The sequence below is a fragment of the Eleutherodactylus coqui genome, chromosome 8, assembly GCF_035609145.1.
Source record: "Eleutherodactylus coqui strain aEleCoq1 chromosome 8, aEleCoq1.hap1, whole genome shotgun sequence".
NCBI classification, from domain to species: Eukaryota; Metazoa; Chordata; class Amphibia; order Anura; family Eleutherodactylidae; genus Eleutherodactylus; species Eleutherodactylus coqui.
In genome coordinates this window covers 116179394-116198558 of record NC_089844.1, presented here as the reverse complement: position 1 = coordinate 116198558, position 19165 = coordinate 116179394, and the positions used below count along the sequence as shown (strand labels likewise).

At 42.3% G+C, this 19165-nt stretch overlaps 1 protein-coding gene across 2 annotated transcripts in view; it reads right to left on the bottom strand.

Annotated features, from left to right (window-relative positions):
• Positions 1–19165, bottom strand: part of GPRC5B (G protein-coupled receptor class C group 5 member B) — a 65951-nt gene that overhangs the window by 34740 nt on the left and 12046 nt on the right. For both annotated transcript variants that reach the window (XM_066576253.1, XM_066576254.1), the window contains exon 2: positions 5678–6687. In XM_066576253.1, the coding sequence (XP_066432350.1) occupies positions 5678–6683 (1006 nt within the window). In that variant the 5' untranslated portion in view covers positions 6684–6687. The remainder of the gene's footprint in view (positions 1–5677; positions 6688–19165) is intronic.

The following is a 19165-nucleotide window of genomic DNA, read 5'->3' as shown; positions in this document are numbered from 1 at the left end:
CTTCATAAAACAGAACAAAGACAGATTAGATTTCTGTAAGTACTGTTACTTAGCAGCTGAGAAGAATTGTCTCCAGGCTCAATCAATTACCCTCATAGTCTTTATGACCTAACCACAAGTTTCTTACCATAGTCAATAAGATAACAAATACATTTAAAGGCTATGTACATCTTTGCACTCTTTTTTTATTTTACCTGAAGTCTTTTTAGAAATGAAGACTTATTGTAATTGGTTTTCATTAAAAATATCTTATTGTTTGCTTTCTATGCTTGTATTGTATTTCAAGGCACTGTAGGCTGGAGGACTGAAATTTTAGCAAATTCTGTCAATCGGAGAAAACTGACAGTAGCTCCCTAAGTCTGCTGCCCTGTTGTGAGCATTCATTAACTTTCCACTGAGCTACTACAGGGGGCCTTATAACAGTGTCAGGTAAAAGTGGAGAAGACTAGAAGGACAGAGAGCAAGGCAGAGAAAGCTACTATTACAGAGGGCTATAATTCACTCTGGATGGACTTTCTGCCCTTATCAGCAGTGAGGGGGATAGATCAGCAGCTACTCAGAGAGAGAGGATGCAATAGAAAAAGAGAGCTGTGTAGCACTGAGTAGGTGTGGTTATTATACACTGCCTCTGAAAGAGGAGAGTGGAGAGGGAGCTGAGCTTCTGCACATTAATGAGAGAGACCAGTTGGTCAATGCTGGGAACACCTTTCAGCCAGAAACTGGAATGTAGGAAAGCTTGTATTCTGAGTATGAGGCTTTCTAAATACATAAGAAGGAAAACTCAATGCAAAAAAACACATAAAACAGCTAAGTGCATCATTTTTTTCTGGAGGGACTTAGTAAAATATGTGTGTATTGATTTTTCCTGCACAAAGCTTTTCATAGCCTTCAAGTAAATTCTTAAAGTGAATCCAGTATCATAAAACAGAGTTAAATATCAACATAAGCTATAAAGATGTAAGTTCTCTACTTCCTTTAATTCCATTCATTTTAAAGGGGCTTTCCCATCATAAATAGTGATGACAGGTAGGTAACATATACCATTGTTTTTGATTGGTGGAGGTCCAACTGCTGGGATCCCCTCGTGATTCTGAGAATGAAAGGGCCACAAAGCTGAATCAGGGAATATGCCATGATAGCTGTAATGTCAAGAACCCTTTTAGTTTTCCTGTCCCTATTATTTTCCTATTCACTTTGTGAATTAGTAAAGAGTAAGGCTAGGGCTAGAAAGTGTCTGACTGTAACAGGGGTAATTCCACCGAAGATCACTGTGTAGCACTGCGACCTCGCACTACCATTGAACTCAATGGAGTCACAGTATGAGTTGCAGAATGCTATGGCCACAACATCTTGGTTGCAAAAAATCTATCAAAGTTGTATTAGGTAGGGTCCATTAAAGTTGGAAATACATGCAATCAGTGATTCCTCCGGGTATTCCGATTCTTTTCCATTTAAGTTAGAAATTGGAATAGTGCCACTAAAGCTGGCCATACACTTAGACGCCGAAGTCACCGCTGTAGACCATTTTCTGCCAACCAACAGCGTCTTCCTCAAGATGAATGAACGTTACAGATGCGGACCGATGGCAGATATCTATCGGAAAGTTGATTTGCCATGTTGGATTTTTCTGTTGTTGCCGGGTGCTGTAGTTAAAACGTCATTTATGCTGAGCGACCGATCTACATAACAACAATGGCAGCCCAGACAAGGTCACAGATCAGGGCAGAGATTGATTGGCGATTTCTCCTTTTAATTTATGGCATTGTCGCCCAAGTTGAAAAACTGTACACACTGAGCATGAATGATAAGTCGCTCAGGAAATAGCTCTCTGAAAACCCTACTGCATGGCCAGCTTAAGGACAGAGATGAATATGAGCGAATGTGTTCTGCGCAGTGCTGTATAATACGTCAGCTTTATATTCATTATCAGTGCTGGGTTTGCATCTCAGAAGCCTGCAGGCACAGAATGCTCAGGGGTAAGATTCTGATCAGTCAGTGTAAATGTAACACAGCATGGGCCAGCACTCCATTTATCAGGAATGAGTAATGCACAGCCACTTATTCTATACTGTATCTATAAATGCTGAATGAACTACAACTATACACCAACAACCTCTGCATCAACCGGCTATCAGGCTGATGAGCAGACCTATCTATCCTGTGGGGTCACTCTTAGGTACGGGGATTTTGTTCCCAACTGACCACAAATCAGCTGGAAATTTTATTTTTTAACACTTAAAAGTGTTTTCTTTTGGGCATTTTTCAAGTCCTATGAAGAAGACTATGGGGAAAATGCCATACCCAGAACATATACCCAAAACAAAAATGCTGTGTATATGTACATAATGTTTAACATAATAAAATTAATTAATTTGCTATAGACTTTAGGGCTTGTTCATATCACCATTAACAGCACCCTTACCACCTTCATTGTTCTGCTCTATTACAGGAGCAGAACAATGAAAGTACCAGCAGCGTGGGCTCCATCACATAATTGACACCAATGGCACCCAATATTGTCTATTTCTAAGCCCTTACAGCAACGTTCAGCCGTAGTGTATTTGAGAAAAAAAAGCCATTAGAAACACCAACAAAAATGGTGCAAAAAATGTGTGTGAATCCAGATTTAGAGAGTTTTTCTCATAATTTCAACCCACAGAATGCTGCCATATAGTGCAAAGATAATACTGTCATATATAGCTCACATATTGCCATTATATGGTGCCAAAATAACATGTAGCATCTAAATAATACTCTGTGAAAAAGCCCCCAAAATATCATATAGTTCAGACAGAGTAGTAAAACTCCAACATAAACTGACAAACCTCTAAGGACGCTTTTACACAGAACGATTACCGCCGAATCGTGCGAAAATGAACGATTCTATTCAGTGTAAACACGGCCAATGATTGAATGATAAACAATAATTCATTCACATTTATTTATCATTCATTTTATGTAGGCGTAAAAATCATTGTTCGGCGTTTTCCAGTCGTTCTGTGTAAAAAGCGAATGTCCATTCATTCGCAGACCATTCCCAGGCTTTTCCAGACTTCCCTGACAGAGCAACGATGGAATGAACAAGCTATTCCGCAAAAACGGAAATGATTATCTGTGCGTGTAAAAGGATGTCATTGAAAGCAAACGACTTGGTCATCGTTTACTCATCCGCTCGTTACAACAATTAATTGCTTTGTGTAGAAAGGATCCTTAGTGGATTCATTTTGCCCTTGGAGTTCCTGTTCATGGTGAAGACCTAGTAACTAGGGGAATCAAATTATTTCCCAATTTGCTACCTATTAAAAATTACCCTTCATTTGCGTAGGTCATGCACAAGGTCAGCAAAAACAAAAATGGATCGAAATTCAGCCTGAGAGTCAACCAGTCTTTCTCTACAAGAAATCTGAAGAGGGGGCAAAAAACACCAGGCCCTTGTGTCCTGGGGTGGTAAATGTGGTATCTTGACGCAGCATTCGGAGAACCCTATGGGCCTCTCTTCTCTATTTACACCTCTAATAGGTAGCTGTAAGTAACATTACTAAACAAGACAAAAAATACAGCTAAAATGCTTATAACTTATACCATATGGCTACATCTAACATTGAGTAAAACAGAGATATTCAGTGTTCCCTTAAAAGGTTTAAAAATCCATGTGCAGGGAATGGTATGGGGTCTACGCCGTTATGGAGAGTGCTTTTACAGTTACAGTTCAGAATATTGGATAGCGGTTTGCAGACTCCCGGAGACACGCTGCACTGGTGGACCTGCAGAAATGATTTTGTCTGTCAGTTTTAATGCACATCAAATGATTTCCATTACGAACCTTCAAATTAAATGGACAGTTCTGAATGTTCTTAAAGGTAAAAGTCTCAAGGCGGAGGAGATAAAAGCCTCATAGCCACACAGTCCTGAACTAGCGTCTGGCTATTAACCTTTATTATGCAAGTTATTCTGCAAGTGGCTTCAGTTTAACACTCTGGTAGAATCCATTGTACATTTGTGTTATCTTCTATCATAATGCAGAGCGTCCCAGCCTTTATAAAGTATCCTCATACACAGACAGAGCAGTAACGTGGAGCTCCGTGGCCTCAGTACAAAATCTGTAATAGGTCCCCCACCTACCATGTCTTCTTATATACTTAAAATGTGACTGCTATCTCTGCAATCCTCAGAGACGATTACCGCCACCAGAGTTTTCACAATCTCAATATCACAAATATTAGGTAAGCCATTAACCTACCGGTATCTATATTTTAATGGTACAATGGTCTCTCCTGTTGCTCAAGCCTTTCTCTGGCTGCAGCAGTCTGCTTTAAAGATTACAAGTTATTCCCTATCCAAAGAATAAGGGATAACTTGCTGATCGTTGGGGGATTCATTGCAATGGGGCTGGCGGAAATACAGTATTTGGGCACAGGCCTATTGCAAGTGAATGGTTTGTCAATGCACTTGTGTGACCGTCACTCTATTCAGTGTTTTTGTTGTGGGGGGTACAATGACCTCCACAGTGAGCAGTACAGGGGACATGGGACCCCCATTCTCAGGATTGGCGAGGGTCTGAGTGGTGAGACCCCCATGATCAGCAACTTATTCCCTAAATTGTGGATAAGGGCTAACTAGTAATCTTGGTACAACTTCTTTAAGAACATAATTGACTCTCTTTGTAACTATGCTATAATGAGTTCAGGACACAAAGGGAAAATACATTTTGCAATATTTTCCCTTTTGGCATGGACCTCAACCAACAGTGAAGAACAAGCTGCTGGTGTCCAAGTACAAAAAAGTTTTAGAAGCCCTGAACTAGACCAATAATTCTTTACTCCAGTCTTTAAATACCCAAACAGGCCATGATTTCAGGACATCCTATAGAGAGAACACCTGTGGCAATTTCTGAGGCACTGACAATAATGACATCACCTGTATAATACTATGAAAAGCATGACCTGTTGTGGGAACTTGAGACCTTGAGTTTAAAAATATTGATCTAGAGCATGCACTTGTGTTGGTTTCAAGCTCATCTAATTTTCAACCACTTAAGACCCAATGAGAGAAGAAAGAGAAGAAAAACAAAAACAGAAATCACCAATCAGAGATGTCACCTGTGATTATCGGGGGTAACTGCACTGTAAATACTATCACTGTATAGCGCTGTTATCTGACTATTATATGGTGACAGCATTATACTGAAGCTAAGCTGTTGTATCTGAGCTGCCATCTTGGAAAAGTTTTGTAATAGATATGCTGTCCTTGAGAATATTATATATTTTTTTCTTCTGGAAGGGCGAAGTGTGTAATGCATGTCTTTTGAAGATTTGTGTCCCTAATCTTTTAAGACTCTAGCAACATGTTCTGGCTGCTAGTGGTAAAGAGATCCAGCAATTCAGTGGAAAGTTCTGGGCAAACCAAAGCTAAAGAGCACTAAGAGTAAGGGCCAAGGCTGAACTTTTACACCGAGGCTCATGAAAGCTTCACCTCTGACAGCTGCAGAAAGACCAATGTGAGTGACGGACATGACTTCCAGGCCAAAGAAGAGACCGCACCATTTAAGTCCCAGTTAACCGCTCTAACATGACTTCAGTATCTAAACAATCTCTAAGAATAACTGGTAGGAGTAATGTAGTGAGCATCCAAAGATTGGTCTTCATAATATCAAATATACGTGTACTGCCCCTCTTACCTGCATTATGTTCATCCATAGAAAAAGCTTTATTTTCCATGTAGCTCCGGGGAAGCTGAATATCTTCCTCAAAAGGTGTTTCTCTCATGCGAGGCTGGGATGTATCAAAATAATTTGTTGTATTTTCTTGTGGCGCTGGTAGAATGGTACAATGGACCTCTATGATGGCATGGAAGATAAGAAACACCCATCCACTCGCTATCAGGGCAATGGCCAAGGTAGGATCACTCCACTGGTCTTTTTTCTTCAGTTCTTTATTACCATAGAGATACATAGTCATCCAAGCCACCCATATTAAGACAGAAAGAAAAGTTGTAATAATAAGGCATATTCCATTTTTTTTCCATTTCTGAAATTTTCCACAAAGTGTAAAAAGCGAGAGGCCCAAGGTAACCACCATGAGAAACATGACATAAATTAAAACCATGACAAAATCCATTGGCTCATAACTGCATGCCAACTTCTTGTCTCTAACAACTGTTAAGATAATCCATTCCGTAGCAATAATAACTTGAACCAGCATCAGACATATAACCATTCCAACAAGATGACAACCTGATGGGCTCTTGCCATGCCGGACAAGCTTACGGATCCTCCAGGCTTGAGCAAGCAGACATGAGAAACAAAGAGAAAATAGGACACCCCATAAGAACCTTCTAGTGGAGCAGATAGCTTCATCTTCTTGTATGATGAACGCAAAAGCTAAGCCAAACAATCCAAGGGTTCCAAGAAGAAAAAGGAAATGTATTCCCAATGGGCTTTTCTTTTCTTTCTCTGTGATGAAAGGAAGCCTTACCAATAAGATCAACATAAGAAGCAAGGTTGTAAGGACGCCTGCTCCAGCCACAGCTTCCACAACTATCCCCCAAATGGCATCCAGATCGCAAAGGTATACATAGCGTGGGAAAATGTCCAGCCCACAGCCTCTTGACGTTGTGGAGTTTTCAGAAGAACCATAACCAATCACAAAACAGAGGAGCAGAACAACAGCTGGGTGGGTTTTCATGTTTCTACAATAGAAATGAATTAATGGTTAGAGTTTACTATGCACTTAATTTACTTTTCTGCACAAGTAGACATGTTGTGCGATGGAAGGTTTGACTGTAGTATTTTTCATTTAGACAGAAGGTCTAGAACTTCTCCACGATCTACGGTTCTAAAATCAATGTTTCTGAGCTGCAATTAAAGTTCATTGGTCCTTTAAATTGGACGTGAATATTTGATCTGAAGGCTACCTATGCTAGTAAGTACATTACATGGCACAACACATTAACCTAAATGGACTGTGTCGCACAATACTGCAGACAAAGCACATGTATTATTTGACAAGATATCAGCTTTCATCAGTTCATCTATGGTAGGATGCTAAGAGCTGATTCTTTAAAATGGGCTTGCAGCCCACGTTACACCGAATATAAAAAACATACAAACCTCAGTTTAAAATTTTTTCTTGAAAGTGTTTATAATGAAGTAACATATAAATACATTCTCAAAAATACGATACTGAGGAGTTAGCTGTGTATTTGATAGATCATGCAGTGAGTAAGTTAAAAGTGTAGCTCCAACTGGACAAACTTTGAGGGTGATAGCTTCCTCTAGAGAGATCAATTCATTGTCATGAGTTCAAGCAGATTGGCCCACCACCGTATTCAGCTCATAGCTGGGGTGACTAGCTTCTGAGAAGGGGTTGTCGAGCTGGGACCTCCAGTTATAAGAAAAAAAGCTTTACATTGAGACATGAGACCCCTATGAACAATAAAACACCATCTCACCATTGGTAATGTGGGTGAGGAGGTACAAGCTTCGAAACCACCAACTAGTGGTTTTGAGGGTCGCAAAGGTGGAGGTGCCAGTGACCCAACATTTGTCACCTATCTTGGGTATATATCCGATATATGAATACTGGAGGAAACACCTTTAATAAGTTTATCATTTAGTTTACCTTTCAGTTTCCAACAGCACAGGTAAGGAAGATGTAGTTGGGTACACAGTACAGGTAGCAAGGATGTAGTCTGGTACACAGGACAAATAGGGAAGGGGTGATCATGTACACAGGTCAAGTATAGAAGGTATGGTCTGGTACACAGGACAGGTAGACAAGATGGGTAGGGAAGTCGTCATCTGAAACACAGCGCAGGCAGAGAAGATGTGGTCTGGCATACAGGTTGGGTAGTAAAGGTGTAGTCTGGAACATAGCAAAGGTAGGGAAGGTGTGATCTGGACCAGCAAACAGGTAGGAACGGCTTGGGCTAGCACACAAACCAGGTAGGAAAGATGTATTTTTTGCCTGCCGGTCATGACCAGTAATGCCCCATACTTCCATAGTCAGTGTTGTGTTAACTGTGTTGCCTGTGGCAGATGCTGTATCTCCTGTTAGTTTTATTGACCCCATAGGACGCATACACGCCTAGTCTGCCTCTTGAAGGACCACTGCACGCACCCAGCCCCCTATTCTCAATTAATCCCTACAGGTCCTGGGTTAGTTTCTAGCTCACCAGTCTGTGGTTCCCTGCAGTGAAGACCAGATTCCAATTGGTGGGGGGAGAGGGTGAAACCCCAGGTGCTGCCCCTGGATTTAGCCCCAAGTCAAATCAGTTCTGAGGAACAGTGGAGCCACATCTGCTGCTGTGACAATGTGGTTTGGTACACAGGATGGGTATGGAGGAGGTGGTCCGGCACAGCACACAAGTAGGAACAGTGTGGTCTGGCACAAAGACGGGTAGGGAGGATGTAGTTTGGCACACAGAATAGGAATGGTGTGGTCTGGCACAGAGGACAGGGAAAGTGTGGCTTGACAAAGAGGACAAGTAGAGGAAGGTGACTTCTAGCAGACAGGGCGGGTAAGGAAGGTGTGGTAGGGCACAGTAAAGGCCCTTTTACATGACCCTATCATCAGGCACGAATATTCCTCTACACAGTCACTCGCCTGACAATTAGGCTATGTAAAAGACCCTATGATAAATCAACAAATGAGTGACAGATCATTGATCCGCGCCTGTCTGTACACGTTTATCCTGGCTCCCTTATTGAATGCTAGTTCCCATCTATATTGTATTATTTGTTATTCTCTGCAGCAATCATTATCCTTGATTTTAATCTAGGAAAAGTCACGATTGCCCCAGGTTACTGACGTGGGTTTCGCTCACCAGACCAAGGTCTCTGCTTTTAGGTAGCCTCTTATTGCATTGGTAGTTAGGGTCATAATATTAATATCTTAATATTTCAACTTAATGAGTTAACTTTCAAAATAATTTCTGAAAGAATACTTCAAACTCAAAAATGTGGAATTAAATAGCCCACTTTAATCTTTGTTCTGTGATACACAAAATGAACACATATAATGGTACTGAGATACAGCGGCAGCAAAGTTTAAGTTGACTGTAATAACTTTCTGCAGCAAAGGCATTGGAATATTTCTTGAATATCAAACTGTGGCACAGAACATTTACATAACATGTTAAGCATCGGGATAAACTTTGCTACATCTGTAGCTTCTGCGCATGTTTAATCAATAAGTTTAATGATCAAAAACAACAGCAGGGTCAAAAGTATTCAAATATATATATATATATATTTTTTAAATTATCAGTGCCCGTATTGACATGTGGACAGCTAAAGCTGCTCCGTAGTGGGAGGACCACATCAAATGCAGCTACATAACGGCCACATGACACCAAACAATGTCTAAGATTGGGAAAAAACGTCTATTTTTCTAGAAACAGTGCCACTCTTGTATATGGACTGCTTTTGGTATTGCAGCTCTGCCTCATGCAATGATGTTGTGCTGCAATACAAGACAGATCCTATTGGCAAGAATGCCACTGTTTCAGAATAAGAACAGGGGTCAGAAGTGGTGTCATGTCTGCTTAAGGGGAGCACCCAAAAAGTGTGTGGGGACGATGGGGGTCTCAGCAACCGAACCTTCAACAATCAGTAAGTTATCCTTCGTCTATATAAAGGGTTATCCCACGGAAACAAGTTAAGTCTTTGAGATGAACCTATGTCTGATGTCTGCTATGTTTCTATCAGCCAGTAAGGGTTAATCTAGCTCTTTAAGGCCGTACGCACATGGCCAAGAGCAAATTGTGCCTGAGATTCTCGAACGCAATTTGCATTGGACGCATTCAACTATATTACATTGTATACTATGGGTCACCTCCTTCTTAACAATACCTTATGAATAATATATAATATCAAGTGTGATGACTATTTTACTAACGACACGGTCTCTTGAGACTGTTTCTCAGACGCTCAGTAATAACCGCGCAGATTACCGTTCTCAAGTCTCAGACCAGTAATTACTAATCACAATGAGAGCAAAGTAGCATAAGCCTATTTACTAAACTTTTCTGCGTTAAGCAAATTTTATTACAGTCTGTTTTTATTTTAACCATTTACGCTCTGGCCGTTCTACGCCCCATAGCGCTGTTAACCCCGAGTCACCTGTTTCATTAGCAGAATCTGTAGATCAGCCAGAAATACACATTCATAGGCAGAACAGTAGGACATAAGACAAAGTCAAAACTAGCTAGGCTCTCCTTCATCCACACCAAGGATTCAGTTCAATGCAGCTTTTATCTGTCCAGTTACGGACGCCAAATCAGTGCACAAAAAGATGCATATGCTTTGGGCCCCCTGGTAGCGGGCCCCTGGTGGGAACACCATGTTGGTTTGCATTTGCATCCTCTGGACGTGAATACAGTAGAAAATTTAGAGAGTGGGAACGTCACTTACCCCCGCTGGCAAGTTGTGAGCTTTGTTGAGAAGAAGGACTTTAGAGAGTGACGCTAGGACTTCTTGGAGAAGTGGCTTGTTCATTCGGCTGATACAGCATCGAGATGGCTTGTCATAGAGCACCATAGTGTGTGGATAGGTAAGATAAGGTTTTAGGATTTTTAGACACCAAAATGTTTGGTGAAGGGCCCACTTATGACACTTGCGCATTGGGCCACCATGGCACACAAAATGTCATCAGTTGTGTCCAGCATAACACAACTAGCCGGACACACCTGATAAATCGAAATCCAGCCTAAGACCACTCTCACACATGGCGTTGGCAAAACACAGTGATTTTGATCGCGGCACTTTGCTGTAACTTTACAGCCATTTTCAGACGCAACGGTTTTTAACGCACCCCATCATTGTGATGACTTGCATTAAAAAAAGCAGAAACACGGTAAAAAAGAGCAGACGGCAGTCGAAAATCGTGGCAATAGAAAGCGCTGCGATTGAGCGCCTATCTGAAATCAATGGGAGCGGTAATCGTAATAAAAAGCGCATGTGTGAGAGTGGCCTAAGGCCGGGCTCATACTAACCGGTCAGATTCCGAGGAAGCGAATTGCGTACGGTCGCTTATGCATGCAGTTTTTCTCGTGGATGTACATTTAAGGAGAGCGTATCGTCCGCGCAGAAGAAGGAACGCAAGCAGGGAATGACATCAGATAGTTGCCCAACCCCCTGGAAACACCCTTCTATTGCTCCGGCAACATTCTCATGTGCTATCGTTCTGAGAGCTATTCTGAGAGTCTCCAGAATAAGAAACTGCTCCCCTGGCTTGGCTAGCTTTTTACAACTTTTTTGGAAGTAGTATAAACCACTTAAAAAACAACAACTTGGGTTGCTTTTACATGGCCGAGAAAATTGTGCGAGATTGGTGTGTTGCCAGGTGCACAAATTTCACACGAATATGAACCTCATTCTTTTGAATGGGGTCATACACACGAGCAGCACGTCCTATCTTTGGACGTGCCCTCGCATTGCCCATTGTTTTCAGTGGGGCCAGCAGCAGCATTGCATTGTGTGCTAGGTGCAAGCACATGCGATGCAAGGTCTCCCCATTAAAAACAATGGGAGACACTCCATGGTTCTTCGCCGTGTTTGTCAGCCGCGCTGCAGTATCACTACTGAAATGATGCGAGGTTGATATGAAAACGCCTCGGATCTGTGAGGAAATCGCATGTTGGTGAGCACGATATAAGGGCCGTGAATCACGGCCCAGTATTGCAGCCGTCCGAGTGAAGTTAGCCTTATTCTTGTGAAGGAAGAGCCGAGAAGTATAAGGGGAGGTTGCAGGCAGCAGGCTGGATGGGTGTTGCTCCCCAGACTGTCCAGCATTGTCTGCCCACAAATTCCTGCTTTCTTTATTCCATTTGTTATCCTCGTATCCTAGTAACTTGCAAGCAAATTCACGGCCATACACAATGTTAATTGTGTACGCACTGCAGATGGAACGCATCCATAGAGATGGGGCTCATACGTACAGAGTCCGCGGTAAAGTATAGCATGCTGCGATTTTTCTTCCGCTCGCGGAATCCACAATTCCTACCCATAAGTGTGAGCAAACTGACAGAAGTCAATGCATTTTACCTAGAACTCGAGTGACTATTGGCCGGTGTAAACAGGCAGTCGTTCATCCATGAGATCTTGGAGCACTCCATCTGCATTTAGTGAGTGTAAAAGCACAGCAGCGATAATTGTTGGGACGGCTATAGGGTACATAAGCGCCTGACAGTCATCCCATGTAAAAGTTCCCTAACTTGTTGACCTCCCTTGTGGCAACCAGTCACCTGCGACATCTCCAGCCAAGACACGTGTCCGGTCAGCTTCCTCTGTAACTATATCCTTGCAGAGAGATAGGGTAACAATGCAATTTTATATGTGCCATGTCAGTAGACGGGTGACAAAGCTTATGAGCATACCATAAGTCCTGACTCAGATGGCATCATGCTTGCACAACCGGCACTTTTATCTATGGTGACGTACAGTAGGTTCTGCAGGGTAGAACCCCAGAAAAAAGGAAGTGGGTCCCATCTGTCATCCTAGACATGAAAATCTTGTAGTATTAATGCCCTCTGAACCCAGCCTTAGCAGATGTCGTCCGACATGTATTACCCATAATCCCTTTCTTTACGTAAATCATTTGAACTGTTAGCAAACAGGATTAGGTCAATATCACATCTCCTGATCTAGCTCAAAATCCAGGCAGCTAAGCTGAAAGCAGACGGACCCCATTATAGTCAATGGGGTCCGTCCGCCACTGTTCAGTTCCGTCCAGAGATGAGGCCATTCGGCCGCAGGGATTCCTCTTTCCTTCTCCCTGAGCGGAGCAGGAAAGCAGAACCCCGAGCGCAGATGTGAAACCAAACCACCTACATGTAGTTGAAGTGCATGACAAACTAGTCGAAGAGGTTAAAAATCTATTTAATTTAGGTGGAGCATTGCCGGTAAATAATGTCCGGGGGTAGATATGGGAGTTCTGACCCTGAGATGACCGCACACACTATTGTTGAATGGTGTAACTATTTGCTAAAGTTTCCTAAATTTGCTTATTCTAGACACGAAATCGTCTCGTGGCTAAACTATTTTAGTACAGCGTTACCATGGAGATTCTCAGCTAAGACAAAACACGATACAATGTGACAATACTTATCTCAAAGTCTACTTCCTTTCTAAACCTGAATTGTTTATCTCCTTGAAGTGTAAAAGCTCATTTTCAATGAAGGAGATGAACATATGTGTTATTTTATCGCTGTCAGCCCAAACACAAAATGTGTTACCAAACAAATTACATTATTAAAGAAAAATTGTCACCGGATGCTTTTAATGATTGCATCTGTTAGAGGATCTAATAATCGTCAAATAGGCTGTGTCATTGCACTGGATTTTCCCAAGGTGTAATATATTAAACAAATGTGTCCTTTATAAATGATTGGCTGAGAATGATCACATGACCAGAGACATGGCGCCAATATATAATGCAAGCAGTCACGTGAGTTCGCAGTTTAAGACGCTCTCATGTATTAAGTCCCAAATCAGAGAGCAAATTAGTGAGATCCATATGAATCCAGTAGATTAAAAAATCTGTGTGCCGCCACATAAAGTAGAAACAATTGTGGCACGCACCAACTTACGTCCTGTTACTGGGGTATTCTGTGCTGGGAGGTCCTAGGTTGGAGTGCCGTGTCTCTAGGAGGCACCAAACGGCAGAATAGGGGGTACCTATGGGCTCAGATTATGCGCAAAATTTGGCACACGGCTTTGCTATGCGTGCAAGACCTCAACACGTTCATTTCCACTCAGTGACATCAAGCAGAGATCTGGAAAATGACGAGTAATTGAAACATAGATCTGTGAGCAGGCATAGATTTGCACCAAAATTTGAACAAGGTTCTGCCCTAAATCTCTCTAACGTGGAGACCACGCCCACACATTGAAAATGATGCCCACTTTTCAAATTTGGAGAAATTTGGTGCACAGAAGGATTTGCAATTTTTTTCATGCAGTGTATGCCAAAATCTGACTTAATGGGGTTTTCCCACCACTTAAAATTGACTTACAACCACTCTGTGCTTTCTGTTTGCTACTGACCAGGACATGTGACTGTTGCAGCCAATCAGTGGCCACAACAGTGCCAATCTATAGCCAGTGATTGGCTGTACCATTCACATGTCCTGGTCAATCATAAGTTATCGTCTATCCACAGGATAGGGAATAACTTGCTGATTGGTGGGGGTCTTACCACTGAGACCCCCGCCGATCCTGAGAACGGGACTCCTGTGTTCCCCTCTGCCTGTCACTGCAATGTCACTTCTACCCCTGCGTTGACAGTAGAATGAATGGAGCTCTGGCCAAGCATGCACAGTCAGTGCTCCATTCCTTTTAAAGGGGTTGATGGAAATACCCAAATGTTTTCTGCTTGGCTATCTCCAGCAGTCCCATTGAGAGTGAATGGAGCGGCAGTGCACTTGCATAACCAGCACTCCATTCAGTCTCACAGTAAGCCCACAGTGAGGAGTACAGGGGGACAAGGGACCACCTTTCTCGTGATCAGCAGAGATCTCAGTGACAAGAACCACCGATCAGTCAGTTATCCCTTATATTGTGAAAAAGGGGTAACTTGTGATCCTAGTAGAACAGCTTTAAAGGGGATGTCCACTATTTATAAATGGGACGTATTCTATTCAGCACTGCCAAAATTCACCCCCAGGTCACAGATATAGGAGAAAGCAACTTATTAACATGGGGTGTTTGATTACATATGCACATTCATGTATCTGCACCTATAATATCTGTGTACACAAAATGTCCATAGAAATAACTGTGTGGATGTGTGTAAATTGACACATCTCCACCACTGCAGTGCAGCACTTTTATATTTATAAGCAGTGGAGAACCCCTTTACGTTGGCCATAGGTTATAGTATTTCAGTTTGGTATATCACTGGAAACCTCTGTTTCTGGTTACTGTATCCTTTAATGGAGAAGTCAGAGAACTAATCAATTATTGCATGGTAAGTGAAATTGCATGGTTTACTCTGAGCTCTTACGAATACTTGTCTTTCTTGCTGTGAATGTCACAAAGAGAACAGCGACAATGTAAGTCTTTCAGTATATAGTATCTGAACATAAAGATATTGTTTCCTTGTATAGATGGTAGGTCATAAATGCAGGATAAGCTCTACACTGACTAAGTTATGGCTGTATACAATGTATACTATATACCAGGGCTATCATCAGCAGACTACAAATGGTACAATCGTCAGGAGTTTAGGCTAATGAATAGCGTTGAGCGAACCAAACAGTAGAGGCCTGTTTCGGGTTGAACTTTGCTAAAAGTTTGGATCAGCATGAACCCAAACCAAGTCATACCCAAAACAGGATTCTACTGGTTCAATTCTCTCGACATTAGTCCTGAACACTGGTGTATAACTGTCTAAGAGGCATAAAAGCCCTGCATAAAACTCTGAGTCAGAAACGCCATCTTTTCTCTTTAGAGGGAGCACCTAGATGGTGAGTGAGGAGACTCAAAAGGCCATTCATGCTCCTCTGGGTAATATGCAAATAAGGGAGATGGAATAATACCTCCACAGTGCCACCTATTGGAAGGCAGCATTCCTTCAAGCCAAGGTCAGATTCTTTATACAGCCTTGTAACAATGACTGGGAATTAAAAGCAAAGCCAGACTTCATGCACAGACAGCTGTTTCAGGGCATTTGCCCTTCATCAGGGCAAATGCAGCAGGAGTCTGGCATGGCTAGTGAGAGGCCTGGGACAGGGGTCAGAAACACTATATTTTCTCCTTATGGAGAGCACCTAGACAGTGAGTGAGGAGACTCAAAACAGTATTACACAGGGCTTGTATGCCTCTTAGACAGTGTTGTACACCAGCTTTAGGGGATTCGTGAACTTTCAGTCTGAACCAAACTTTTTGCAAAAGTTTGATGAACTGGCCAAACCAAACTTTTCAAAAGTTCACTCATCACTACTAATGAGTCCAAAGAAGAGGTCTACCTTCACTTGTCATCTACCATCCACTACCTGTGAAGTCAACTTCTACAATGAAATGGCCCAACTACATGAACAATGCAGAAACAACAGTTTGAAAAAGGGTAGTACTGATTAGAAAACCCCTTTGAGATATTTATATATCTTACTACTTTTCATGTTACCACAACCAAACTGCAATGCTTGTGATGCAGACAACTGGCACTGGCCTACTACAGTATGTGGACAGTTGCCATTTTTCCTCAGTGGGAGACTCCGATCGACTGCTTGTAGCTTTGTAATAAAGCCTACTGCAGCCATTACTCCCTACAGATTATGCTGTATTTGCACAAAATTTAGGAAATGTACAGAAAATCTTATACAGTACAAGATCAGTGGTTTTCTTGGTTTTATAGTTATTACAGAAAGTTGCAGGTTCTAAGATATGTTAAAACATCTGTAAAAACTTGTCTTGTACATTTACTGTAAAGAAGGTTTTTTTAAATTTATTTTATTCATTTGCAGATATATTCAGCACAAAACTAATATTCGGCGCAATACATCTGTTTAACGTGCTAAGAGTTCATTTGGCGCCTTACGTTATTAGCATAGTCCATTGTAGTCTAATGACTGCTGGACTATGCGAATACTGTAGGTGTGCTATGATACTGTATCTGTGTAGCTCACTGCACCAGTCAAGCTGGTGCTATATACACCTTTATATAGTGTATATATATTTTGCAGTGCTGTATACAGATTGTCATCACTTACATTAGCCCAGTCCCCAGAATGGGTCTTACAATCTACGTTTACTAGAGATGAGCGAGCACCAAGATGCTCGAGTGCTCGTTACTCGAGTCGAACTTTCAGTGATGCTCGAGAGTTCGTTTCGAGTAACGAACCCCATTGAAGTCAATGGGCGACTCGAGCATTTTTGTATATGACTGGTGCTCCGCTAAGGTTTTCATTTGTGAAAATCTTAGCAAATCACCAAAGTCATGTAAAAAACACAGAAATGGATAGGGCAGGCGAGGAGCAACATGCAGGGCTGCATTTCGGGCTCCGAAAGCAATGGGCTGCCGGCGAGCACGGGATGAATTTTCAGGAAGGGCTTAAAAATATAAGCTCTTTCCTGAAATTCATCTAGAAATGTGTAAAAACAAAAAAAATAAATATACTCACCCGGTCCCGGCAGACGGAGTTCAGCCGCGGCCGGCAGCAGTTCTCCTGAACTGCTCTGTGTAGTATTCAGCAGCGCAGGGACCAATCGGGGGCAGCTCTCAGCTGTCATTCTGCTGCGCTGAGCCAATCAGAGGCAGCACTCACTCCCCCATTCATGAATTCATGAATGGGTGTGAGTGAGAGCTGCCTCTGATTGGTCAGGCTGTGACCAATCAGAGGCAGCTCATTCAGCAAGCAACAATTTTAAATCCCCAGCTGCTGAATACTACACAGAGCAGTTCAGGAGAACTGCTGCCGTCTGCGGCTAAACTCCGTCTGCCGGGACCGGGTGAGTATATATTTTTTTTTTGTTTTTACACATTTCTGGATGAATTTCAGGGAAGGGCTTATATTTTTAAGCCCTTCCTGAAAATTCATCCCGCGCTCGCCAGCAGCCCATTGCTTTCAATGGAGCCGGCTGTATTGCCGGCTCCATTGAATTCAATGGTCAGTGCTCGTTTAATCGAGATAAGTACCGTGTGGTGCTCGTCTCGAGTAACGAGCATCTCGAACACCCTAATACTCGAACGAGCATCAAGCTCGGACGAGTATGCTCGCTCATCTCTAATGTTTACCTATAAGCATGCTTTTGGAGTGCGGGAGGAAACCTACGCAAACGCAGAGACAACATTCAAAGTCCATACAGATGTTGCCCTTGGTTAGATTTGAGCACAGGACCCCAGTACTGCAAGGCAACAGCACTAACCACTGAGCCACCTCAACCCCTGCTTCAAGAGCAAAAATGTGACTGGAAAATAAATGAAAACATCAGGATTTGTCCTTCTGTACAGAACATCTCAGATTCCCTGGTGTCAAATGCGGACTATCTAGAGCACTGGTGTGCTTCTGAGCTCACAACATTAGGAGTTAAAGTTGCAGTAGGGCGCACACTCTCAGGTTGTCAAGGGAGAAACAAAAAGGAACAGCTGCCGCACAACATCATGGGGGGAAAGTGCTAACATTTGATTTCCAAATTGCTGATAAACTAGAATCTTAATGCGTAAACTGGGAAGTTTCTTACATATTTGCATACGCAGAAGATAACAAACATTACAATAAAGAGCGTGTCTGTTTTTATGGGCTTATACATATTGCTGATGGGAGCTTCAGAGGTTTTTGTATCTCCCATAGACTTGTATGAATGGTGACAAGCGCTTGCTTGGCCACCGCTTCACTCATCTCCAAGTTTTCAATTAGTCGGTGACAATATTTCATAACTTCTTGCCTAAAGGTAATTCTCATGGACAGGTCAAAATAGCAGATTGTCAGTACATTGCTCTAATGTTAATAGGTAATCACAGAAGTGTGAGTATTGATGGTGCAAAAAACTTCTCCCTCTACTCTGTTTGAGGAGACTTGTACTATATATGACATGTGATAGTTTGGGGACCCCGTTATAGATTTTGCATTGGGGCTCAGGATCTTTAAAAGCGAGGCGCTTGTGGTTGACATCTGCTTTGCTACTGTTCAGAGTAAATATTCAAAATAATGGCCAATCATAGAACAGTAAAAAGTAACAAAAAATAAGTACAAAAAGTAACTTGCCTTCACTTTTAGTCTTACAAAAAGTTGTTTGTGAGTGTAATGTATGACCAGCTGTACACAAATATGAGTGGATGACTATTGTCTCTGTGCAAATGTTTAATTGAAAGACTTAAAAATTAGAGATGAGCGAGCGTACTCGGAAAAGCACTACTCGCTCGAGTAATTTGCTTTATCCGAGTATCGCTGTGCTCGTCCCTGAAGATTCGGGTGCCGGCACGGAGCGGGGAGCTGCAGGGGAGAGCGGGGAGGAATGGAGGTAAGATCTTTCTCTCCCTCTCTCCCGCCCGCTCTCCCCTGCTCCCCGCTGCGACTCACCTGTCAGCCGCAGCGGCACCCGAATCTTCAGACCCGAGCACAGCGATACTCGGATAAAGCAAATTACTTGAGCGAGTAGTGCTTTTCCGAGTACGCTCGCTCATCTCTATTAAAAATCAAAGATGGAATTTAAGGCTCAGTGAAA